The sequence below is a fragment of the Sabethes cyaneus genome, chromosome 1, assembly GCF_943734655.1.
Source record: "Sabethes cyaneus chromosome 1, idSabCyanKW18_F2, whole genome shotgun sequence".
NCBI classification, from domain to species: domain Eukaryota; kingdom Metazoa; phylum Arthropoda; class Insecta; order Diptera; family Culicidae; genus Sabethes; species Sabethes cyaneus.
In genome coordinates, this window is record NC_071353.1 from 84672618 (window position 1) to 84693171 (window position 20554).

General features: G+C 40.2%; 2 protein-coding genes across 5 annotated transcripts in view; one reads left to right on the forward strand and one right to left on the reverse strand.

The window, feature by feature from the left end:
• Nucleotides 1-20554, reverse strand: part of LOC128746333 (beta-1,3-galactosyltransferase 5-like) — a 157801-nt gene that overhangs the window by 75338 nt on the left and 61909 nt on the right. The window lies entirely within an intron of this gene.
• Nucleotides 18647-19408, forward strand: LOC128745897 (uncharacterized). The gene has a single exon (XM_053842963.1). The coding sequence runs from the start codon at nucleotides 18647-18649 to the stop codon at nucleotides 19406-19408; it is 762 nt and encodes a 253-aa protein (XP_053698938.1).

Sequence of the window (20554 nt, forward strand, 5' to 3'; positions counted from 1 at the left end):
TAAAGTGCAGTAATGTTGCATTCTTTAATGGTAAGCAGATTTTTACAATTCAACGAGTTTACATCTCTAAATTACCCAATTCGTGCAAAGTTGAGGTAATTATCCCGTTAGTCTCGATCAACTATCCTACACCATCTTAGCTTTCTGATTCCTGCTACAGGTCCCAGGCGACTATTGTGCTTAACCTTTAAGTTCCGACGTCGAAAATTGGGGTGCTTGGAATTAGACTTTTGGCTCCATTTAGTTTAAATTTTGGTTCCATTTTAATTCAACTTGCTTCAAAAGAACCGAATTAGATTGAGGCATCAATCAACTAAACAATGTATTAGTGAAATTTGCTACCACTTTTGACGGAGATATTCCGATTTTCTGTGGGATTATATTTTGCTGTCATAGTTAGTAGATAAGATTAAAATAAAAATACAACAAATTACACACTCCGGAACATCAGCTTTCGGTGCTTTCGGGGTTCCAAATTGATCCTTTTATTTCGTATTGTCCAAGTACCTACCCTAATTTTGGATGTAAGGGACGAAAAACTTAAAGATACCATTTTTTACCATGCATGCAGAAAAGATGTCACTGAACTGTTCGAAAATTTTCTGACTATTGTCATGTTGTGATTATCATTGGGATCAACGGTGGTCCCGACCATTACATCAAATCAAGTCATGTTAAGTTATATTGCTTTTTTATTGAGCTTTATCTGCTTTTGCTTTAAAAATGGAGTTTTAGTATGGAAATGTATGAAAGTGGAATTAAGTTGGAATAACACTTTCATTGCTAGGCAGTCGAAACAGTCTGATCTTATAACAGGACATTGTCCAAACCGCTATCATCTGAAGCTTATGGGGAAACTGCAAGGTGATATACGCCGATTCTGTGGCACAGAAAAAATAGACTCGGAACATCTGTTATGCCGATGTCCGGCATTTTTCAATTGAAAATCAAGGTTCTTCGACGGAGGGCTGTTAGAAGCCCTGATATTTGGAAAACAACTCCCAGCGCAGTACTGCACCTCATCCGAAGTGCAGCACCGGACTGGACAAATGCTATTAGTCAAACAATGACAATCGCTTCTGATAGTGGTGCGTTAGCATCCTTAATATATCAAAGATAAACACGTTGTTGTTGAGATCCAGCATCAACTGAGGAATGGGCTGATATTCGTATGACTAAAAGGTTGACCAAGAAACAAGCGGTTTCAAACGTGAATGGTGTGAGAGATTTTTTTCTTAAAAAATGTCGGTAGCATAGCACGTGCGTTCCAAGTAAAAAAGTTGTAGGGACCTAAATTGCCATTTTTACGAGAAGATTAGATTCCGATACTATTTCATGGTTACCGAGTTCTAAACTAGTAAGTGACACAGATATGAACTATTATCCAAATCCGAGTGACATACAAGTAAAAAGCAAAATTCAAATGAAGGTTAACGGGAAATTAGCATCAACTTTTCGTCGGAAAGCCCAATTTTGGAGGCAGTTTTTGAGCCCAAAAGCGGAGTTTTGTTCGTAAAATTTTAAATACTGTATTCTTCTTGCGAATTTTAACACTTCAAATATATTTTCATGAACAGAATTTTTGTTTCAAACAATCACCCTTATTCTGCGAGGCGAGTGACGTGACTATTTGGAGTCACCGCGAATCAGGTGACATTTGTCACCTAGATGACTCGCTTTGTCACCTAGGTGACTCGCTTTGTCACCTAGGTGACTCGCTTTGTTACCTAGGTGACACGGTCTGTCACTTAGGTGACAGGGGTTTCTTACCTAGGTGACTCAGTTGTCACTTAGGTGACTCGACTCGCCATGGCGAGTCACGGCGAGTGACAATTGTCGTATTGAGTCACGTGACTCGCAGAATAAGGGCAAATAAAACTGCTTTTGAAATTGGCAGAATCGATGACGACTAATTTCACCTTAAGTTACACGTTTATGGCTCACTAAGGTGATCCTGTAGCACTCCACTATGTTCAAGTTGATTCATCTCTGCCAGAATACTTACTTTATGTGATTGGATCAAAACATTTTGAAAGTTGTTTTGGTTTGAACTAAAGTTTAAGTACTGTACAACTTTTTTGTATTAAACTTTTATTAATCTGGAAAAATAAACACTGGTTTCTTCTCCTTTGTTTAGTTATTGAAGGTTTGATGTTATTATTTTTTTCTTGTCCCCCCCTTGAACAATATTTCGAGACCAGGACATAAACTTTTTTCCAAATTTGTATAAGCCTTATTATGCGATAAGCATCCAAATCAATGTAAAAAAATCCAACGAAAAATCAGTGAAATACGTCGAAGCTCTCTTCCTCACCTGTGCATATTTCATTGGCTCTCAGAAGCGAACCATCGAGCTGTCAAAACCTTGGTCAAAACTAACCATGCTTCCCCGAGCAGGGTTATTTTCGACAGAAGGTAAAAAACCAATCACATGTCACATTTTAATCAAAAAGTTAAAAATTTCGCGAAATGGTTCACAGCCTAACAATCAAACTAATGTCATGTGCGTGCCGCATGTAACGGCTTTAAAAAACGTTTGAAGTGTGTTATCCGGGCAAAAGGAGATTCAGTAGAATAATAAATGTTTGTTGCGTTCTGTATTTATGGGTAAACAACTTCTAAAACTAAAATCCGAAATAAAGCCTTTATGGATTCGAGGAGCAACCGTGGACATGACAACACATACGATCGCTCTTAAAAGTATATTTTTTTGAAACGATGGTTCTACAATTGATGATTTCTTTGGGAATGGAGGAGAAAGAGTGGAAAGGAAGGGGGGGGGGGGTAATAGATAGCTATGCTTAACAAGTTGTCGTTGTGACTCCTACCTTTTGTCCAATACTGGAAGGTGCATGGAGCGTTCACATGCAGTACCTTCTACCTTGTAAGTCGCAAGGGTGTGTCGTTGTCCCGCCAGTAAACACAAAGTTAGATTAAACTTCTCGGTCGGAGGTCTCTACAGTAGGTGGAGGAAGAGGCACAATTTGTGTCTAAAAATAGCCCAACCCATGTCGCTACATTAATAAGGGGGGTTGTGCAGACTCCTTTTGTCCAGCGCCTCTGTGGTTCATAGGTACACGGGTACCAACGAGCCACATGCCCTGGCGGGTGTTGTGGGTTCAAATCCGGTAATAATCTCAGATTATAGCTTGGTTGCACCTTTCCCATGCACCTTTCAGTATTGCACAAAAGAGAGGAGTCACAACGACAACTTGTTAAGCGTAGGTACCTCTTTTGCACTAAAACAGAATGCGGCTGAAATTCTTGTGTATTGCCAGAATTTCAACCGCATGAAAAGTCCAGCCAAAATGAAGGAAATTCATCAAAATGTAATATCATCTTCTTTCAAAGTCATTCTTGGAACCGAAAGTAGCTGGGACGAAAGCGTCAATAGCGAAGAAATTTTTGGAAATCTATTTAACGTATTCCGGCACGACCGTAATTTGTCTCTAAGTCAGAAAAAATCTGGAGGAGGTGTCCTCATAGCTATAAACTCTGACTTCACTTCGGAAGAAATAATTACTAGAAAGTACATCGAATTTGAAAATATATGGGCCAAAGCGACCATATACGGCGAAGTACACATTTTTTCAGCCGTGTACTTTCCTCCCGAACATGCTAATAAACAGTCTTATGAACTATTTTTCGAAGCAGTAGAAAACATTATTTCAAATATGGAACCCGAAGTAAAACTACATATTTACGGCGACTTCAATCAGCGCAATGTGGACTTCATTGTAGACATTGACAATGAATCCATTTTGCTTCCAGTAGTAGGCGAAAATGAAACATTGCATTACATTTTTGACAAAATTTCACAATTTGGCCTGCATCAAATAAATTCAGTCAAAAATAGTCAAAATGTTTATTTGGACTTACTTTTTACAAACTGCACAGACGACTTTGCTGTAAATGCTTCACTATCTCCCTTATGGAAGAATGAAGCATTTCACACAGCAATGGAATACTCAATTTTCACACACAATAGCTCTTACCCTACTGACTTGGAATATGAAGAAGTGCCGGAATATAACAAAGCAAATTTTATAGAAATTAAGCGTAGACTATGTACAACAGAATGGCAACATGTGTTTTGTACTGAAGGAAATGTCGACTATGAAGCAGAAAAATTCATCCTTTTCTTGAAGTGCCTTTTGCACGAAACTGTACCAATGAAAAGAAGAAGACGAAGTCAACATAGTAAATGGCCTGTGTGGTTCAACCCACATCTAAAAAGTCTTAAAAATAGAAAACAAAAAGCACACAAAAAATTCAAAAATGAAAACAATACCATTAACTTGAATAATTATCTCAATATTTGCGAAGAACTCAACTCGGCCACTAAAATCGCGTATGAAGAATATAATAGTAAAGTCGAAAATGAAGTCAAATCATGCCCAAAAAATTTCTTTAACTATGTAAATACTAAATTGAAAAGCAGTAATTTCCCATCCCAAATGAAACTTGACGGGCTAATTGGAAATAATGCTCATGAAATCTGCAACCTTTTCGCAAATTTCTTTCAAGAAGTATATACAACATTCACCGAAGAAGACCGCGACCAGGAATATTTCTCATTTATCCCCGAATTTTCTAACGACATATCTGTCTCTCAACTATCAGAAATTGACGTATTTGAAGCACTCAAAGGCTTGAATGCGTCAAAAGGGCCGGGGCCTGACGGAATAGCACCCATATTTCTCAAAAACCCAGCCGAAGAACTTGCTACACCATTTAACATGTCTCTGAAAAATGGAAAATTCCCGGAAATATGGAAATCTTCGTATTTAGTCCCTATCTTCAAATCAGGAACAAACTCAGGCATCCGAAACTACCGTGGAATTGCCATTATCTCTTGCATTCCTAAACTATTTGAATCTATACCTATAAAGAAGGATTTCTGTCTGTCTGTCTGTCCTGTGTTCCTTATAGAATCAAAAACTACTGAACCAATCGGCGTGAAAATTTGCATGTAGAGGTTTTTGGGGCCAGGAAAGGTTTTAGTGATGGTTAGAGACCCCTCCCCCCACTAAGAGGGGGGGCTCCCATACAAATGTAACACAAATTTCTGCATAACTCGAGAACTAATCAAGCAAATAGAACCAAATTTGGCATGTGGGTGTTTTCGGTGACAAGAATTTATTCTAGGGTAATTTGAGACCCCTCCCCTCTTTATAAGGGGAATTATAACTCCTCTCCCCTTTAAGAGGGGGGGTTTCCATACAAATTTCCTCATAACTCGAGAACTAATCAAGCAAATGGAACCAAATTTGGCATGTGAAAGTTTTCGAGGACAAGAAAATTTTCTATGTTGAATTAGGACCCCTCCTCACTTTAAGAGGGGGGGCTCCTGTACAAATGAAATACCAATTTCCTCATAACTCGAGAACTAATCAAGCAAATGGAACCAAATTTGGCATGTGTGTGTTTTTGGAGACAAAATTTTTTTCTATGATGAATTGGGACCCCTCCCCACTTTAAGTGGGGGGGGGCTCCTATACAAACGAAATACAAATTTCCTTATAACTCGAGAGCTAATCCAGCAAATGGAACCAAATTTGGCATGTAGGTGTTTTTGGAGGCAAGAATTTTTTCTATGATGAATAAGAACCTCTCCCCACTTTAGGAGGGGGGGCTCCTATACAAATGAAATACAAATTTCCTCATAACTCGAGAACTAATCAAGCAAATAGAACCAAATTTGGCATGTGGGTGTTTTCGGTGACAAGAATTTATTCTATGGTAAATTGAGACCCCTCCCTCTTTATAAGGGGAATTGTAACTCCTCTCCCCTTTAAGAGGGGGGGCTTCCATACAAATTTCCTCATAACTCGAGAACTAATCAAGCAAATGGAACCAAATTTGGCATGTGAAGGTTTTCGAGGGCAGGAAAATTTTCTACGGTGAATTAGGACCCCTCCCCACTCTAAGAGGGGGGGCTCCTGTACAAATGAAATACAAATTTCCTCCTAACTCGAGAACTAATCAAGCAAATAGAACAACATTTGGCATGTGGGTGTTTTTTTGGTGACAAGAATTTATTCTATGGTGAATTGAGACCCCTCCCCTCTTTATAAGAGGAATTATAACTCCTCTCCCCTTTAAGAGGGGGGGCTTCCATACAAATTTCCTCATAACTCGAGAACTAATCAAGCAAATGCAACCAAATTTGGCATGTGAAGGTTTTCGAGAGCAAGAAAATTTTCTATGGTGAATTAGGACCCCTCTCCACTTTAAGAGGAGGGGCTCCTGTACAAATGAAATACAAATTTCCTCATAACTCAAGAACTAATCAAGCGAATTGAACCAAATTTGGCATATGTGTGTTTTTGGAGACAATTTTTTTTCAATGATGAATTGGGACCCCTCCCCACTTTAGGAGGGGGGGGGGTCCTATACAAACGAAATACAAATTTCCTCATAACTCGAGAACTAATCCAGCAAATGGAACCAAATTTGGCGTGTAGGTGTTTTAGGAGGCAAGAATTTTTTCTGTGATGAATTAGGACCTCTTCCCACATTAGGAGGGGGGGCTCCAATACAAATGAAATACAAATTTCCCCATAACTCGAGAACTAATCAAGCAAATAGAACCAAATTCGGCATGTGGAGGTTTTTGGAGGCAAAAATATTTTCTACGATGAATTAGGATCCTTCCACACTTCAAGAGGGGGGGCTTCTACAAAAATGAAATACAAATTTCCTCATAATTCGAGAACTAATCAAGCAAATGGAACCATATTTGGCATGTGGGTGTTTTTGGAGGCAACCATTTTTCCCATTATGAATTAGGACTTCTTACCTTTTTAGGAGGGGGGGGGGGGCTCCCATTCAAACGAAATACAAATTTGCTCATAACTTTAGAACTAATCAAGCAAATGGAACCAAATTTGGCATGTGAGAGTTTTAGATGGCAGAATTTTTTTTCTGTGGTGTATTACGACCCCTTTCCCTTTTAAGAGGGTGGGCTCCCATACAAATGAAATACAAATTTCCTTATAATTTTAGTACTAATCAAGCAAATGGAACCAAATTTAGCATGTAGGAGATCTTTGAGTCTTGAATTTATTTTATGATAGTTAGAGACCTCTCACCCCTGTGGTAGGGGGATATGGACTCTCATACAAATAAAATAGAAATTTTTGCGAAACTCAAAAACTAATCCAACTCGAGAAATTCGAGACTCTTCCATAAAACATTAATCAATAACAAGACCACAAAAACTATCTATAGTAACACTAGATCATTCAGGACGAGCCGGTCGCGAGTGTTGCCGGTGACCCGCCGTCGGAAGCGCCGCCCACTGGGGGGCTTGCAAAACTCGAGATAGTGACAAAGATCATCCGAGATTCATGATTTATGTACAACACAGGTTAATTTGTGGCAATACGAAGTTTGTCGGGTCAGCTAGTCAATTATAAATGAAAAAAATTTTCAACAAGTAAAACACAAAATTACAAGTCAGCAACACGGCTTTTTTAAAGGCCGCTCTACTGCTTCAAATCTTCTGGAATTTGTAACTTTTACTCTTAATGCAATGGACAGTGGCAACCACGTAGAAGCTATTTACACGGACTTTAGTAAGGCATTTGACAGAATAGACATACCATTATTAATCTTCAAATTAAGAAAAATTGGAATAGAACCGATGCTCTTGAAATGGCTTCAATCATATTTAACGGAACGTAAACAAATTGTTCGCTTTCAAAATGCCCTCTCGGACCCTTTTCAAGTCACCTCTGGGGTTCCCCAAGGTTCCCACTTAGGGCCACTTCTTTTCATTTTGCACGTAAATGACATTTCCTATATACTTAACCACTCAAAAGTACTTGTATATGCAGACGACATGAAAATATATATGGAAATAAAAAATGCCCATGACGTCGCAGTATTTCAGAATGAAGTCAATGTATTCAACACCTGGTGCAACAAATCTTTACTACACCTGAATGTAAAAAAATGTAACTCAATAGCATTTAGCAGGAAAATTCAAACTCCCTCTATTGACATATACTTAGGAAACAATATTGTACCAAAATGTAAAATTGTAAGGGATCTAGGAGTAATCTTAGACTCAAAACTAACATTTACAGAACATTACAAAACCATTATTAACAAAGCAAATAGAATGCTGGGCTTTATCAAACGCTTCAGTCATAATTTCAAAGACCCGTACACAATAAAACTTTTATACATTACATATGTAAGACCTATTCTGGAATATTGCAATATTGTATGGCACCCACACACTGCGTTACACGAAGGACGCATTGAATCTGTTCAGAAACAATTTCTACTATACGCGCTTCGAAAACTTAACTGGACAGTATTTCCATTACCATCTTATGAAGCGCGCTGCATGCTCATTCATATACAAACACTTAAAGAACGTCGCGAACAAGCAATGCTTTACTTTATCAATGACATTATTTCTCAACGCATCCAGTCCGCAGATTTGCTTGCTCAATTAAACTTTTATGCGCTGAGTCGTAACCTTAGAACTAGAAAAATATTTTTGGAAAAATCATATAAGACCAATTATGCGAAAAATGGACCAGTCAATAACATGATGCGCCTTTATAATCAAAATTGCGTAAGAATTGACATCACTATGTCCAGAATCCAAATGAAACTACGACTTAGCCATAGGAATAATGTATAGTATATAAGTAAACATTGTAATAACATTATTGTATGTAGTCTACAAATGCTTGACGAATAAAACGAAAACTTATGTAAGGTAGCCTCTTTTGTAATGGCGAACACAGTAGTTCGTGTGATTTTGTGGTGCTAATAAATTGATAATTCTCGTGTGAAATAGTGAAGTGTTCCACCGTAGAAACATCCTACCGTGTGACTAAACTAAAGTTACTTCAAGCTAAGTAGAAAAATAGTTGCAATTTCAGTTTGTTCTTATTAAATATTGATATATTTTTATCCCCCAAGCGCGCTACTATACAGCAGCTGCGGCGGCGATTTTGTTTTTTTTCTTCCTGTCTCTGTGTCCACACTGCATGTCTGTTGGTGTAACGTTAACGTCCCGTGTTTAATGTGTATTGAGCCATGATTTGTTCGGTCTGTGATTTGGCAATTGTGTTGTCAGATTTGCCGCTGAAATGCGTGGGTAAGTGTGCACGAGTATTTCCCTACAAGTGTACGCCACTCAACAAGCCGGTCGCAAAAATGATAACAGATAACGACAATCTTTGCTTCAAGTGTAGTGATTGTTTATCTGATCGATCAGATCAGTGTTGTAGTGGGCAGCGGAACGATTTGATCTCGGACGTTAAGACAATGGAGGAAGAGATGAAGACTGCACTCTCCGACTCGTTCATTGGCATGCGGGATCAAATTTCTGCCCAGATAGAGAACGCGTTGAGAAACGCTATGGAACAAGTAAGGCTAAACATGAATGAGTCCCTTGAAAAATTAATTTGTGACAAATTTGAATCATTGAACTGTTCAGTGTTAGAAATCACTGCGCATCAGAAATTAGCTGCAATGAATAATGCTCGCGGGTTGTCGGGGATGATTCGTTCTGAATCTGACCAAATTGGAAACAAGCGTAAATTACGAAATTGTAGTGATGGTGATAATGTTTTTGAGGACGACGCAACATTTGCGGAAGTCGTTTAGTAAGTCGTGCATAGTAAAAGTAAATCTAAAACTATTAGTTATAGTAATGTTACCGATAATGGCAACTGTAGCAATGCCGGTTTTAAACCGGTTAAACGTAAAACTCGACCGGTCATTGTGATTAAACCGAAAGAGTCCAAACAAGCTTGCGATGACACTCGTAACTTTTTGAAGAGAGCTTTATATCCCAGAACACACAAAATAAGTAATTTCAGGAACGGTAAAGATGGTTCAATTATTGTTGAATGTGCTTCGGGCGAAAATATTGACCAGGTGAAGAATGGTATTGAAAGCAATCTGGGTGAAAATTATAGCGCTGTTGTTCCCATGTCGGTGCCAAAATTAAAGGTAGTGGGCATGATCAATAAATATTCCTCCTTCATTGATTTTTTAAAACGTCAAAATGATGGCGTCGAAATTAATGATGTAAAAGTTGTAAATATATATGAAAATCCACGCTTCATGTATAACAAGTGAAGTTTAGCGCACGGATTGAAGTCGATTTGGCGACGTATAAGTCTATGTTGTCCGCGAAAAAAGTAAATGTCGAGTTTGATCGGTGCTTTGTTGTTCCCGCGATTAATGTTTTAAGATGCCTATTTCTAGGCCCTTACTGTTGAGAACAATACGCTTTGGAATTATGAGTACAGTATCCCCCCGCCAATCCGACACCCAATAATCCGACGACTCGATAGTCCGGATCTCGCTAATCCAGAAAATTCCGAATTAAAACGTATTGTACTTGACTTCTTTCAATCGAACACTACCTTCGTTTGGCGTATTCGTTAAAGTCAGAATGGCACTCTTTCTAACTAAATGGAAATGGTATGTACCATTGCTGTGCTGCTTCTAACTACGTTCACTTTTGCCATGGCTATAATATTTTCATTGCTATTCACAATAGACTGATGTGCTTGCGCTTATTTCGACACTAACTAAGAATTTTAAACTATTTTGTTGACGAAATTGAGTATTACCGAGTATAAAACATAGTTATTGCGTACTTACGACAAATATTTTCAAAAATTTCCGGAGTTGTTTACGTATGTGCTTGCGCTTATTTCGACACTAACTAAGAATTTTAAACTATTTTTTTGACGAAATTGAGTATTACCGAGTATAAAACATAGTTATTGCGTACTTACGACAAATATTTTCAAAAATTTCCGGAGTTGTTTACGTATGGATGTAAACAAAACCACATTTCAAACTCACGCTGACGTCAGTTTGACTGTCGGATTATCGAGTCAAAATTCGCTAATCCGGCTATAAATTTGTCGGATTAGCGGGGCGGTACTGTATTGCTTTCAAGTAGTTTGAAAGCTATTTGTCTAACAGAACTCAAAGGACTGCTTTTAATGATTTCGTATCTAATCCTGTGGGTAACAATCTTGGTGTACCCCAGTGAAGTTTATTAGGGCCCCTTTTATTATGTATATAAACGACATGCGACGAGTTTTACGTTTTAGTGACATCAATCTTTTTGCAGATGACACCGTATTGTTCATTGCAGCTAAAGATTTAGATGAAGCCGTTTTACACTTGAATAAAGATTTACGTTGTCTAAGTAGATGGTTGAGGTATAAGCAATGGAAACTGAACATAACTAAAACAAAATTTATTGTCATTTCGCGGAATCGATCAAATAAAAATGTCTCAGTGATGATTGATGATGAGACAATTGAACGCGTTCGGGAGATAAAATATCTTGGCGTGGTTATTGATGACAAACTAATGTTCAATACTCACATTGACAATGTCATCAAGAATATTGCCAAGAGGTATGGAATTTTATGCCGATTGAAAAACGATTTAACTGTTGGTAGTAAAATACAGCTATACAAATCAATCATCTCTCCTCATTTGGACTTTTGCCCTTCCATTTTATTATTGGCCAATGAAACGCAAATATTGAGACTACAGCGTTTGCAGAATAAAATAATGCGGTTGATTTTAAGATGCGATAGATTAACTTCCTCAACTTTTCTGTTAGACGCTTTGCAATGGTTGTCAGTGAAGCAAAGAATTGTCTATTTAACAATGGTGTTCATTTTTAAAGTAGTCAACGGTTTGTTGCCTCAATATTTGTGTAATCGAATTGAAAGAGGACGAGGTTTCCATAGATATAACACCAGAAACGCGAATGAAATAAGGACACCGAATTTTTTGTCATGTGCTTCACAGAATTCATTATTTTACAAAGGAATAAACGTTTTCAATTCGATGCCAAGACACATTAACCGGGCATTAACACTTGCCGAGTTTAAGAGACTATGCATTTCACATGTTAAAACAATTTTTTTAAAAACGGAAGAAAATATTTTTTTCATTGATGTAGCATGTATTTGACGAAATTTCAAAAAGGGTTCATTTATATGTGGATAATATTATTTTGCATAGTATTACGAATATTTATTCTTTCTTTTTAATAATTCGAAGATTGTAACTAACAAAGTTTTTTTATGAACGGCTCTCATTTCTGTATTGAATATTTTTAATTTGTATTTATATAGAATTAATTTATTTTTTATTTTAATTGTATATCACATTAACTGCTGTGTTCGCCACGATGTGATGATGGAAAATTTCTTTTAAATTGTAGTAAATAAAAAAAAATAAAGAGTAGTCTACAAAAGTATGAGCCTCGCGCGCGGAATACAGGTATAAAGGATATTTTTACATTTTGATGAAAAATAATGACCTTTGCATGCTTTGAGAGAAATCATAAATGATTAGTGGGTTATCCGGCAGACTGCTGGGCAAACTTGCGAACTTTTGTGGTAGACATCAAAAGCTTTTTTATTAGATCTCAAGTAAACTGTTTTTGAAGGAATTTATATCTGTTTATGAAATCAGTTAGTCTTTTTTGCATAACTGGTTCAAATTGTTATTTGCTACAGCACTGCCACCTTGCAACAAGTTAACAACATTGCTAACGAAAACGGTCGCTTTCTCGATTTATGCTTTGCTAGTGTGCAAGTTCAGGCTCCCGAAATAGCGATGGCTCCTTCCCCTCTAGTTAAGGACGTTCCACATCATCCACCCTTGCTGGTTACTATCCGTCAACAAATACGTCTTGACGTGACTAGTGCACCACCGATCGTCTACTATGATTTCGCCCGTGCGGACTTCAGGGAAATCCAAAGAACCCTGACTAGCATCAATTGGGATGCAGTTGTGGACAAGGATGATGTTAATTCTGCCGCAATGACTTTCTCCAACATCCTGAACTACGCTATCGATCGACATGTCCCAAAAGGAACCATGCCGGCTCTGAAGCAGATACCCTGGGTAAACGCTATGTTACGACGTCTGAAATCCGAGAGAAAGACCGTTCTCAAGAAATTTTCAAAATATCGAACGTTGCCACTCCGTAACCACTACTTGTCGATCAACACGCGTTACAAAAGATTGAGTCGCTCCTGTTTCCGGAATTACCTAAGCAACATCGAACGTAGACTGAAAAGGAATCCCAAATCCTTTTGGAAGCACGTCAACGAACAGCGGAATGACAACGGGCTTCCTTCGGTAATGTTCCTGGGTAGTGTAACTGCCAGTAACACAGAACAGATTTCCCAACTATTCGCGCGGAAATTCTCCAGCGTATTTACTGACGAAAGATTGACAAGAGAAGAAATTTCCGCAGCCATCCAGTGCGTCCCCGTACTTAGCAATTGCTTAACTCACCTTTCCATCGACGACGCGATGGTCATATCAGCCGCCGCGAAGCTAAAATCCTCTCGTTCTTCTGGACCGGATGGTATTCCATCTGTTCTGCTGAAACAGTGTATCAACGTCTTGGCTGCTCCGATGAGCCACCTGTTCAGTTTATCAATCAGTACAGGTGTCTTCCCAACAATATGGAAATCGGCATACATGTTTCCTGTTCATAAAAAGGGGAATAGGAGAAATGTGAATAACTATCGCGGCATCTCTGCACTAAACTCAATATCAAAACTGTTCGAGCTTGTTGTGTATGCACCTGTATTTGCATTCTTTAAGCAATATGTCGTAGACGATCAACACGGCTATAAAGCCTGCCTGCATAAGCCCCAGCGGTCCACGACAACCAATCTTCTAACTCTTACGTCCGACGTGATAAAAAGTTTCGACGACCGGTCGCAGACGGACGTTATTTACACGGACCTTTCCGCTGCTTTCGACAAATTGAACCATCGAATCGCCATCGCCAAACTGGACAAACTCGGAATCGGAGGCTCGTTGCTACGATGGTTTAATTCCTACCTCTCCGATCGCCACCTAGAACTTAGTATCGACGGGTTCACCTCCAGACCTTTCACTGCTAGTTCTGGAATTCCACAAGGTAGCCATCTCGGACCTTTGGTTTTCCTCATCTACTTCAACGATGTCAACTTCCTGCTTAAATGCCCGCGACTCTCTTTTGCCGACGATCTGAAGCTGTATGCTAAAGTCGATAGTCCGTCCGACGCCGCGTTCCTGCAAGAGCAGCTGCTGATTTTTGCAAAATGGTGCACAGACAACCGCATGCTGCTAAATTCCGACAAATGTGAAATAATTACATTCTCAAGGAAATTGAACCCTCTCGTTTTCGACTACATTCTATCAGACGTGCATCTACGCCGCGAAAATTGTGTTAAGGACTTGGGAATACTGCTTGACTCTAAGCTCGACTTCAAACAGCACATCGCATATATTGTCGATAAGGCCTGCAGGAATCTGGGATTTATCATGCGGATCGCCAAGAACTTCAACGACATCTACTGCCTCAAAGCTCTCTACTGTGCTCTTGTCCGGTCCAACCTTGAGTACTGTGCTCCTGTGTGGAGTCCGTACTACCAAAATGGAGTTGACCGAATCGAGTCAGTGCAGCGCCGATTCATACGTTTTGCACTTCGAAGATTGCCCTGGAACGACCCCTTTCAGCTGCCCTGCTATGAACAACGCTGCAGACTCATCGATCTTGACCCGTTGAACACTCGTCGCGACGTGATCAGAGCAATGGCAGTCGCCGACATGCTGACCTCGAGAGTGGATTGCCCATGTCTACTCGCGAACCTCAACATATACGCCCAAAGTCGTGTTCTACGCAACGGTCCATTTCTGCGTGTACCGCATCGGCGAACCAACTATAGCACATTTAGCACAATCATCGGTCTGCAACGCCATTTCAATCGATTCACACATAGCTTCGACTTAAACATCAGCCGCGAGGTACTGAAAACTCGTTTCCTGGCACTAGCACGTAGATTCTGGGTTAAGTGTATCAGTAGGGCCAGTAGGCCTGTTGATATTTTTTATACAAATAAACAAATAAAAAAAAAAGTTATTATATCAATTATCTTATAGATAAACCGTCTTGCTCAAACCTTTGTGGGGTATGAGGCGGGACCATCATCATCATCATCATCATCATCATCATCATCACATCATCATCATCATCATCATCATCATCATCATCATCATCATCATCATCATCATCATCATCATCATCATCATCATCATCATCATCATCATCATCATCATCATCATCATCATCATCATCATCATCATCATCATCATCATCATCATCATCATCATCACCTATTACCCCCCCACCTTCCTTTCCACTCTTTCTCCTCCATTCTCAAAAAAATCATCAATTCTAGAACCATCGTTTCAAAAAAATAATATATGCCTGACCGTATTTCAAGATCATGACTAAAATCACGAGGTTTGGTCAAGTATAAAAGTATATTATTTTTCTGCTCGCGTTCAAGGTTGTTAAATTGTTGCTTTTGTAGTGTTCTAATACTAGCATTGAGTGCCCCCTTGTTAACTTTCCAATACTAACCGTGCAACTCGTTACCGTTTCTTTCATTCTATTGATGTGTGAACATTCGTACCGTTAACATCGTTTATAATAAAGTTCAGTTAAATGTACAGTTTCTTTTCTTTCTCGATTCACATTAGCATAATGCACAGGTTATGGTACCCAGTAGCGCGGCGCGGGCTTAAATTTCGGAATCAGAAATAAAAAGTGTTTTTCGCTGATTAAGCTAGTTATCCGGGAAAAGATTGAAAGCGTCAGTGAACAAAATGGCGGGTGCAAAAGTGTCTTTCGAAATGCTAGGTGATTTCAATTAGAGCAGCTGGAAGTTCCGCGTGGAACTGCTGCTATTGAAAGAGGAGCTTTGGGACACCGTGAATAATGTAAAGCCAGAAAATGCTGATGCTGCTTGGTTGGCTAAAGACGCCAAAGCTCGTGCGACGATCGGACTCACACTGGAGAACAATCAATTGTACCACGTTCTGAATATTTCAGCTGCTCGTGATATGTGGCTGGCACTGAAAGGCTATCATGAGAGACGTTCGCTTACAAATATATTTCATGTTTTGCGTAAACTGTACTCGCTTTTTCTGCATGAAGGCGAACATGTCTGTGCATTTGGGTGAAATTACGCAGTTGGTGCAATTTGGCAGAACATTTAATTATCGCTCTTGTGTTATCAAGCCTTCCGGAATCGTATAATGCAATTATTACTGTTTTGAAAAGTCGCGAAGAGCTTAGTTTAAGTTACGTGAATGGACAATTACTGGATGAGTGGAGAAGAAGAAGTGACAATGACGGAAATGTGCTGACTGAAAATGTACTGTAAACGGGTGCTAAACCGAAGAATAGTGTGAAACCGAGGGTATGCCATTATTGCAAACGTGAGGGACATTTTCGTCGTGACTGCCAGAAATTTGCCGCGGATCAGGCACGAAAGTGGGATATTCCGAAATACGATAGACAGCAAAGAGCAAAAGTGTGTCAGGAAGAGACTGGTGAATTTTGTTTTGCGATTCGTAATGGTGACAATCACGATTTTTGGTACCTGGACTCGGGAGCCAGTGCTTATATGACAAACAATGCTGATAATTTGCTTGACCTTAATGAATCAAAATGTGGTGATGTGTGTTTGGCGGATGGGAAGAAGTTATCGGCTGATGGAAGTGGAAGCGGTAAACTTTTTGCGCTGAACGAAAGCGGCGAGAAGAAAACAATTACCCAAAAGAAAGTGTTGTATGTGCCTGAACTGGCAAGTAATTTGCTATCGGTTAGGAAGATAACCGACGAAGATTTTGAAGGATTGTTCACGAAATCGGATTGCCGCATTTTGAAGAGCGGACGCACAGTGCTGCTTGGTGAAAAGAGAGGCGGGCTGTATAACTTAAAGCAGCCACAATACCAGTCGTTGTTATCGATGGTACCGCATTCGGATTATTGTCAGCATCTTTAGCATCGTAGGTTGAAACACCGTCATCCGGATGCTGTGACGCGAATTGTCACCGAAAATGGGAAATGGTTTGAAGCTACGTGATTGTGGTGTTAGATCTGTTTGCGCCGTGTATTGCCGAAGAAAGTTCCCAAGAGTGTCAGAAACGAAGTCTTCTGCTGTTTTGGATATGGTTCACACGAACTTGGCCGGTCCGTTGGAAGTGAGCACCCCGCGTGGCAACCGTTTTATCGTGACAATGATCGACGATTATAGTAAGTACACGATTATCTATCTTCTCAAGCACAAATCGGAGGCTTTTGATAAAATCCGCGAGTATGTTAGTTTTGTTGATAACAAATTCGGACGCAAGCCTAAAATGTTGCGTAGTGACAGATGCGGCGAGTATAGCAGTACTGAGCTGCTGATTTTTATGAAGAAGACTGGAATTATGCTACAATAGACAGCACCCTACAGCCCCCAGCAGAATGGGACGGCAGAACGCAAAAATCGTTCTCTCCTCGAGATGATGACCTGTTTGCTATCCGAGGCCGAAATGGAGAAAAAGTACTGGGGAGAAGCTGTTTCATGTGCGAATTACTTGTTGAATCGCCTACATATAGATGCCATAGATTGTACCCCGTATGAACTGTGGCACGGTTCAAAGCCCAAGTACGAGCATTTGAGAGTATTTGTGAATTTTGTGAGAGTGAACCGATATTCGAAGGCTTCTCAGAGGAAGAGTATCTTCGGCGATCACAGCGGACAACGCAGGGGAATCTACCAGAACGTTTCCGTGATCAAGCAAACGTGGTACGAGAGCACGCAGAATTGGAACCACGCAATTTGAACGAAGCAAGAACATCGAAGAACTCGGCCGTTTGGCTAGAATCTGTGGAAGCGGAAATGAAGAGCCACGCTGATAACGCTACTTGGGAATTAACACCACTACCCCCGGGAAGAAAAGCAGTTGGGAGTAAGTGGGTGTACAAAATAAAGCGGGATGCATCTGGTAATGTGAGCAGATACAAAGCGAGACTCGTAGCACAAGGCTACAGCCAGCAATATGGAGTAGACTTTGATGAAGTCTTCGCACCAGTTACAAACCAGGCGACATTCCGTTCTCGTCTTGCTATTGCTAGTATGGATCAAATCGCATTAAAGCACCTGGATATACGGACAGCATATCTTTACGGCGAGCTCGAGGAAGAAGTATTTATGAAGCAAGCACCGGGATTCGAGAAACCAAGACAGGAGCATCTAGTGTGCCGGCTGAGAAAAAGTGTATATGGATTAAAACAGTCAGCAAGATGTTGGAACCGAAAACTTCACGATGTTTTAACCAAGATAAAATTCAAACTAAGCCCTTCAGATCCATGCCTTTACATGAAGGTCGTTGAAGGCAACACCGTATATGTTTTGATATATGTGGACGACATAGTTGTTGGGTGCAAGGGCAACTATCACACCGAGAAATTGTATCACTGAGAAAGTGTCTTGATGCTACGAATCTAGGAGATCTTAGCTATTTCTTGGGTATGCAAATAGAGAAAAAGGACGGAAAGTATAGCATCAGCCTTCATGGCTATTCGCGTTGACGGCATTAAACGATCTCTTGCACACTCATAGAAATGCCCGTATGTACGTGTGGGTGAAAATCTGCCAAAATGTTTCGATCTCTTGCGCTCTTCAAGAAATTCCTATTCCGCTTCTCCCCTACAGTAAACTTTTGGAGGTGGCAGCAGCTTACGTTCGTCAACGCGAATATTGATCAAGTGGCAGCTCGTTTCGGGATGAAGGATGCGAAACCGGCTAACACGCCAATGGATAGCGGTTACCTAAAGTTGGACGATGGTGGTGAACCGTTTGAAGACACAACTCTGTATCGCAGTTTGGTCGGAGCACTACTATACATTTCTGTTCATGCCAGACCGGATATATCTATCAGTACCTCCATCTTGGGACGTAGAGTAACTTGCCCAACCGCTAGTGATTGGGCGGCAGCCAAAAGGATTGTTCGTTATTTACTCGGAACGAAAGATTGGAAGCTTGACTTTACCGGGACAGGAGGAGATCTCATTGGATATTGTGACGCCGATTGGGCAGGCGATCAGCAATCTCGAAAATCGACAAGTGGATTCTGTTTTCTTTTTGGAGGAGCGGTTGTATCTTGGACCAGTCGTCGTCAGTCGTCGGTTACTTTGTCATCGATGGAGGCTGAGTATATGTCGTTAAGCGAAGCATGTCGGGAAGCCGTATGGTTAGGGAAGCTTCTCTGCGAAATGGGAAGCATGCAGAAAACTGCGACCGTGATATATGAAGATAATCAAGGATGCATTTCGTTTGTGCGGTCCGATAGAGCAACAAAGCATGTAGAAACTCAGGAGCATTTTGTGAAGGAGCTGTGCAAGCGGAATGAAATTCAGCTCGTTTATTGTCCTACCGAAGAAATGGCAGCAGATATTTTGACAAAGCCCTTAGGTACCTTAAAGCAGCGTAAATTCGCCGAGATGATTGGGATGACCTCAGTGCCAGTTTCAGGAGACACTAAATGAGGAGGAGTGTTGTAATAAAAGCATTGAGTGCCCCCTTGTTAACTTTCCAATACTAACCGTGAAACTCGTTGCCGTTTCATTCATTCTATTGATGTGTGAACATTCGTACCGTTAACATCGTTTATAACAAAGTTCAGTGAAATGTACAGTTTCTTTTCTTTCTCGATTCACATTAGCATAATCCACATATAGTGCCGTTCGTTTCGACAAAAAACAAGTGAAACCCCATTTAGCATCCCGAATTTTATGCTATTGCCCCGTATATGAGATACAGACATAGCATCACAGCAACGGGCATAGTTATTTTCTAACGCTACCGGTAACAATTGAGCCGTACACGCGCACCCAGCAGAGGCATCGGACGACATCACTTGGTGCTGATCTATTGCTGGTGCACGCATCGCTTAGGCAGGAAAAGATCAACTCACCTGATCTTTTCCTGCCTAAGCGATGCGACCAGCCGGTTTGGATTGTGTTCGGTGAAGTATTGCAATCTTCATAAATTTTTTTTTTATTCTTATTCTTTTGTTTATTTAATAAATGGGGGAAGCATATTAAATTGGTACACTCCCCCACCCTACATCCAAGTTTTTTTTAAGTTCATCGACGAATGAGGAGGAAATAGATGAGCTAGATATCACACCACCTAGCTCACCTCTTCTGAACTTTCCACCCAGTCCTTCAATCGCGTCTGGTCCCCCGTCCAACCCGCCAGCCCCGGACCAACAGATTACCCAACGGATTAAGGCTTACCCGGATGACTCGATGGGGCCATTTATTGTCTTCTTCCGGCCCAAAATGAAACCCTTGAATATTATACAAATTGGCAAAGACCTGGCAAAACAGTTTTCGGACGTAACCGAAATAACAAAGGTGAGACCGAATAAACTGCTAAGTTATTCGAAGAAGAACTTAAGTTGCCGTGAAAAACGTGAAGCAAGCAAACGCAATTGCTAGCTGCGAACTTTTTACGAGAGAGTATCGCGTGTACATCCCTGCCAAGGATCTGCAACGTGCATTCAATCGTGTTTCAACAGCGTTTGACTTTCATCTGTCTAAGCAAGTGTTACGTTCTAAATTTGTTTCAATGTTTCGATGTTTGCTGTATTAGGTATTAAGAGCCATTAGGGCATTGTTGCCTGTTGG

Excerpts from the sequence above, each read along its gene's own strand:
- LOC128745897 (XM_053842963.1), top strand. The coding sequence starts at position 18,647 with ATGAAGGATGCGAAACCGGCTAACACGCCAATGGATAGCGGTTACCTA.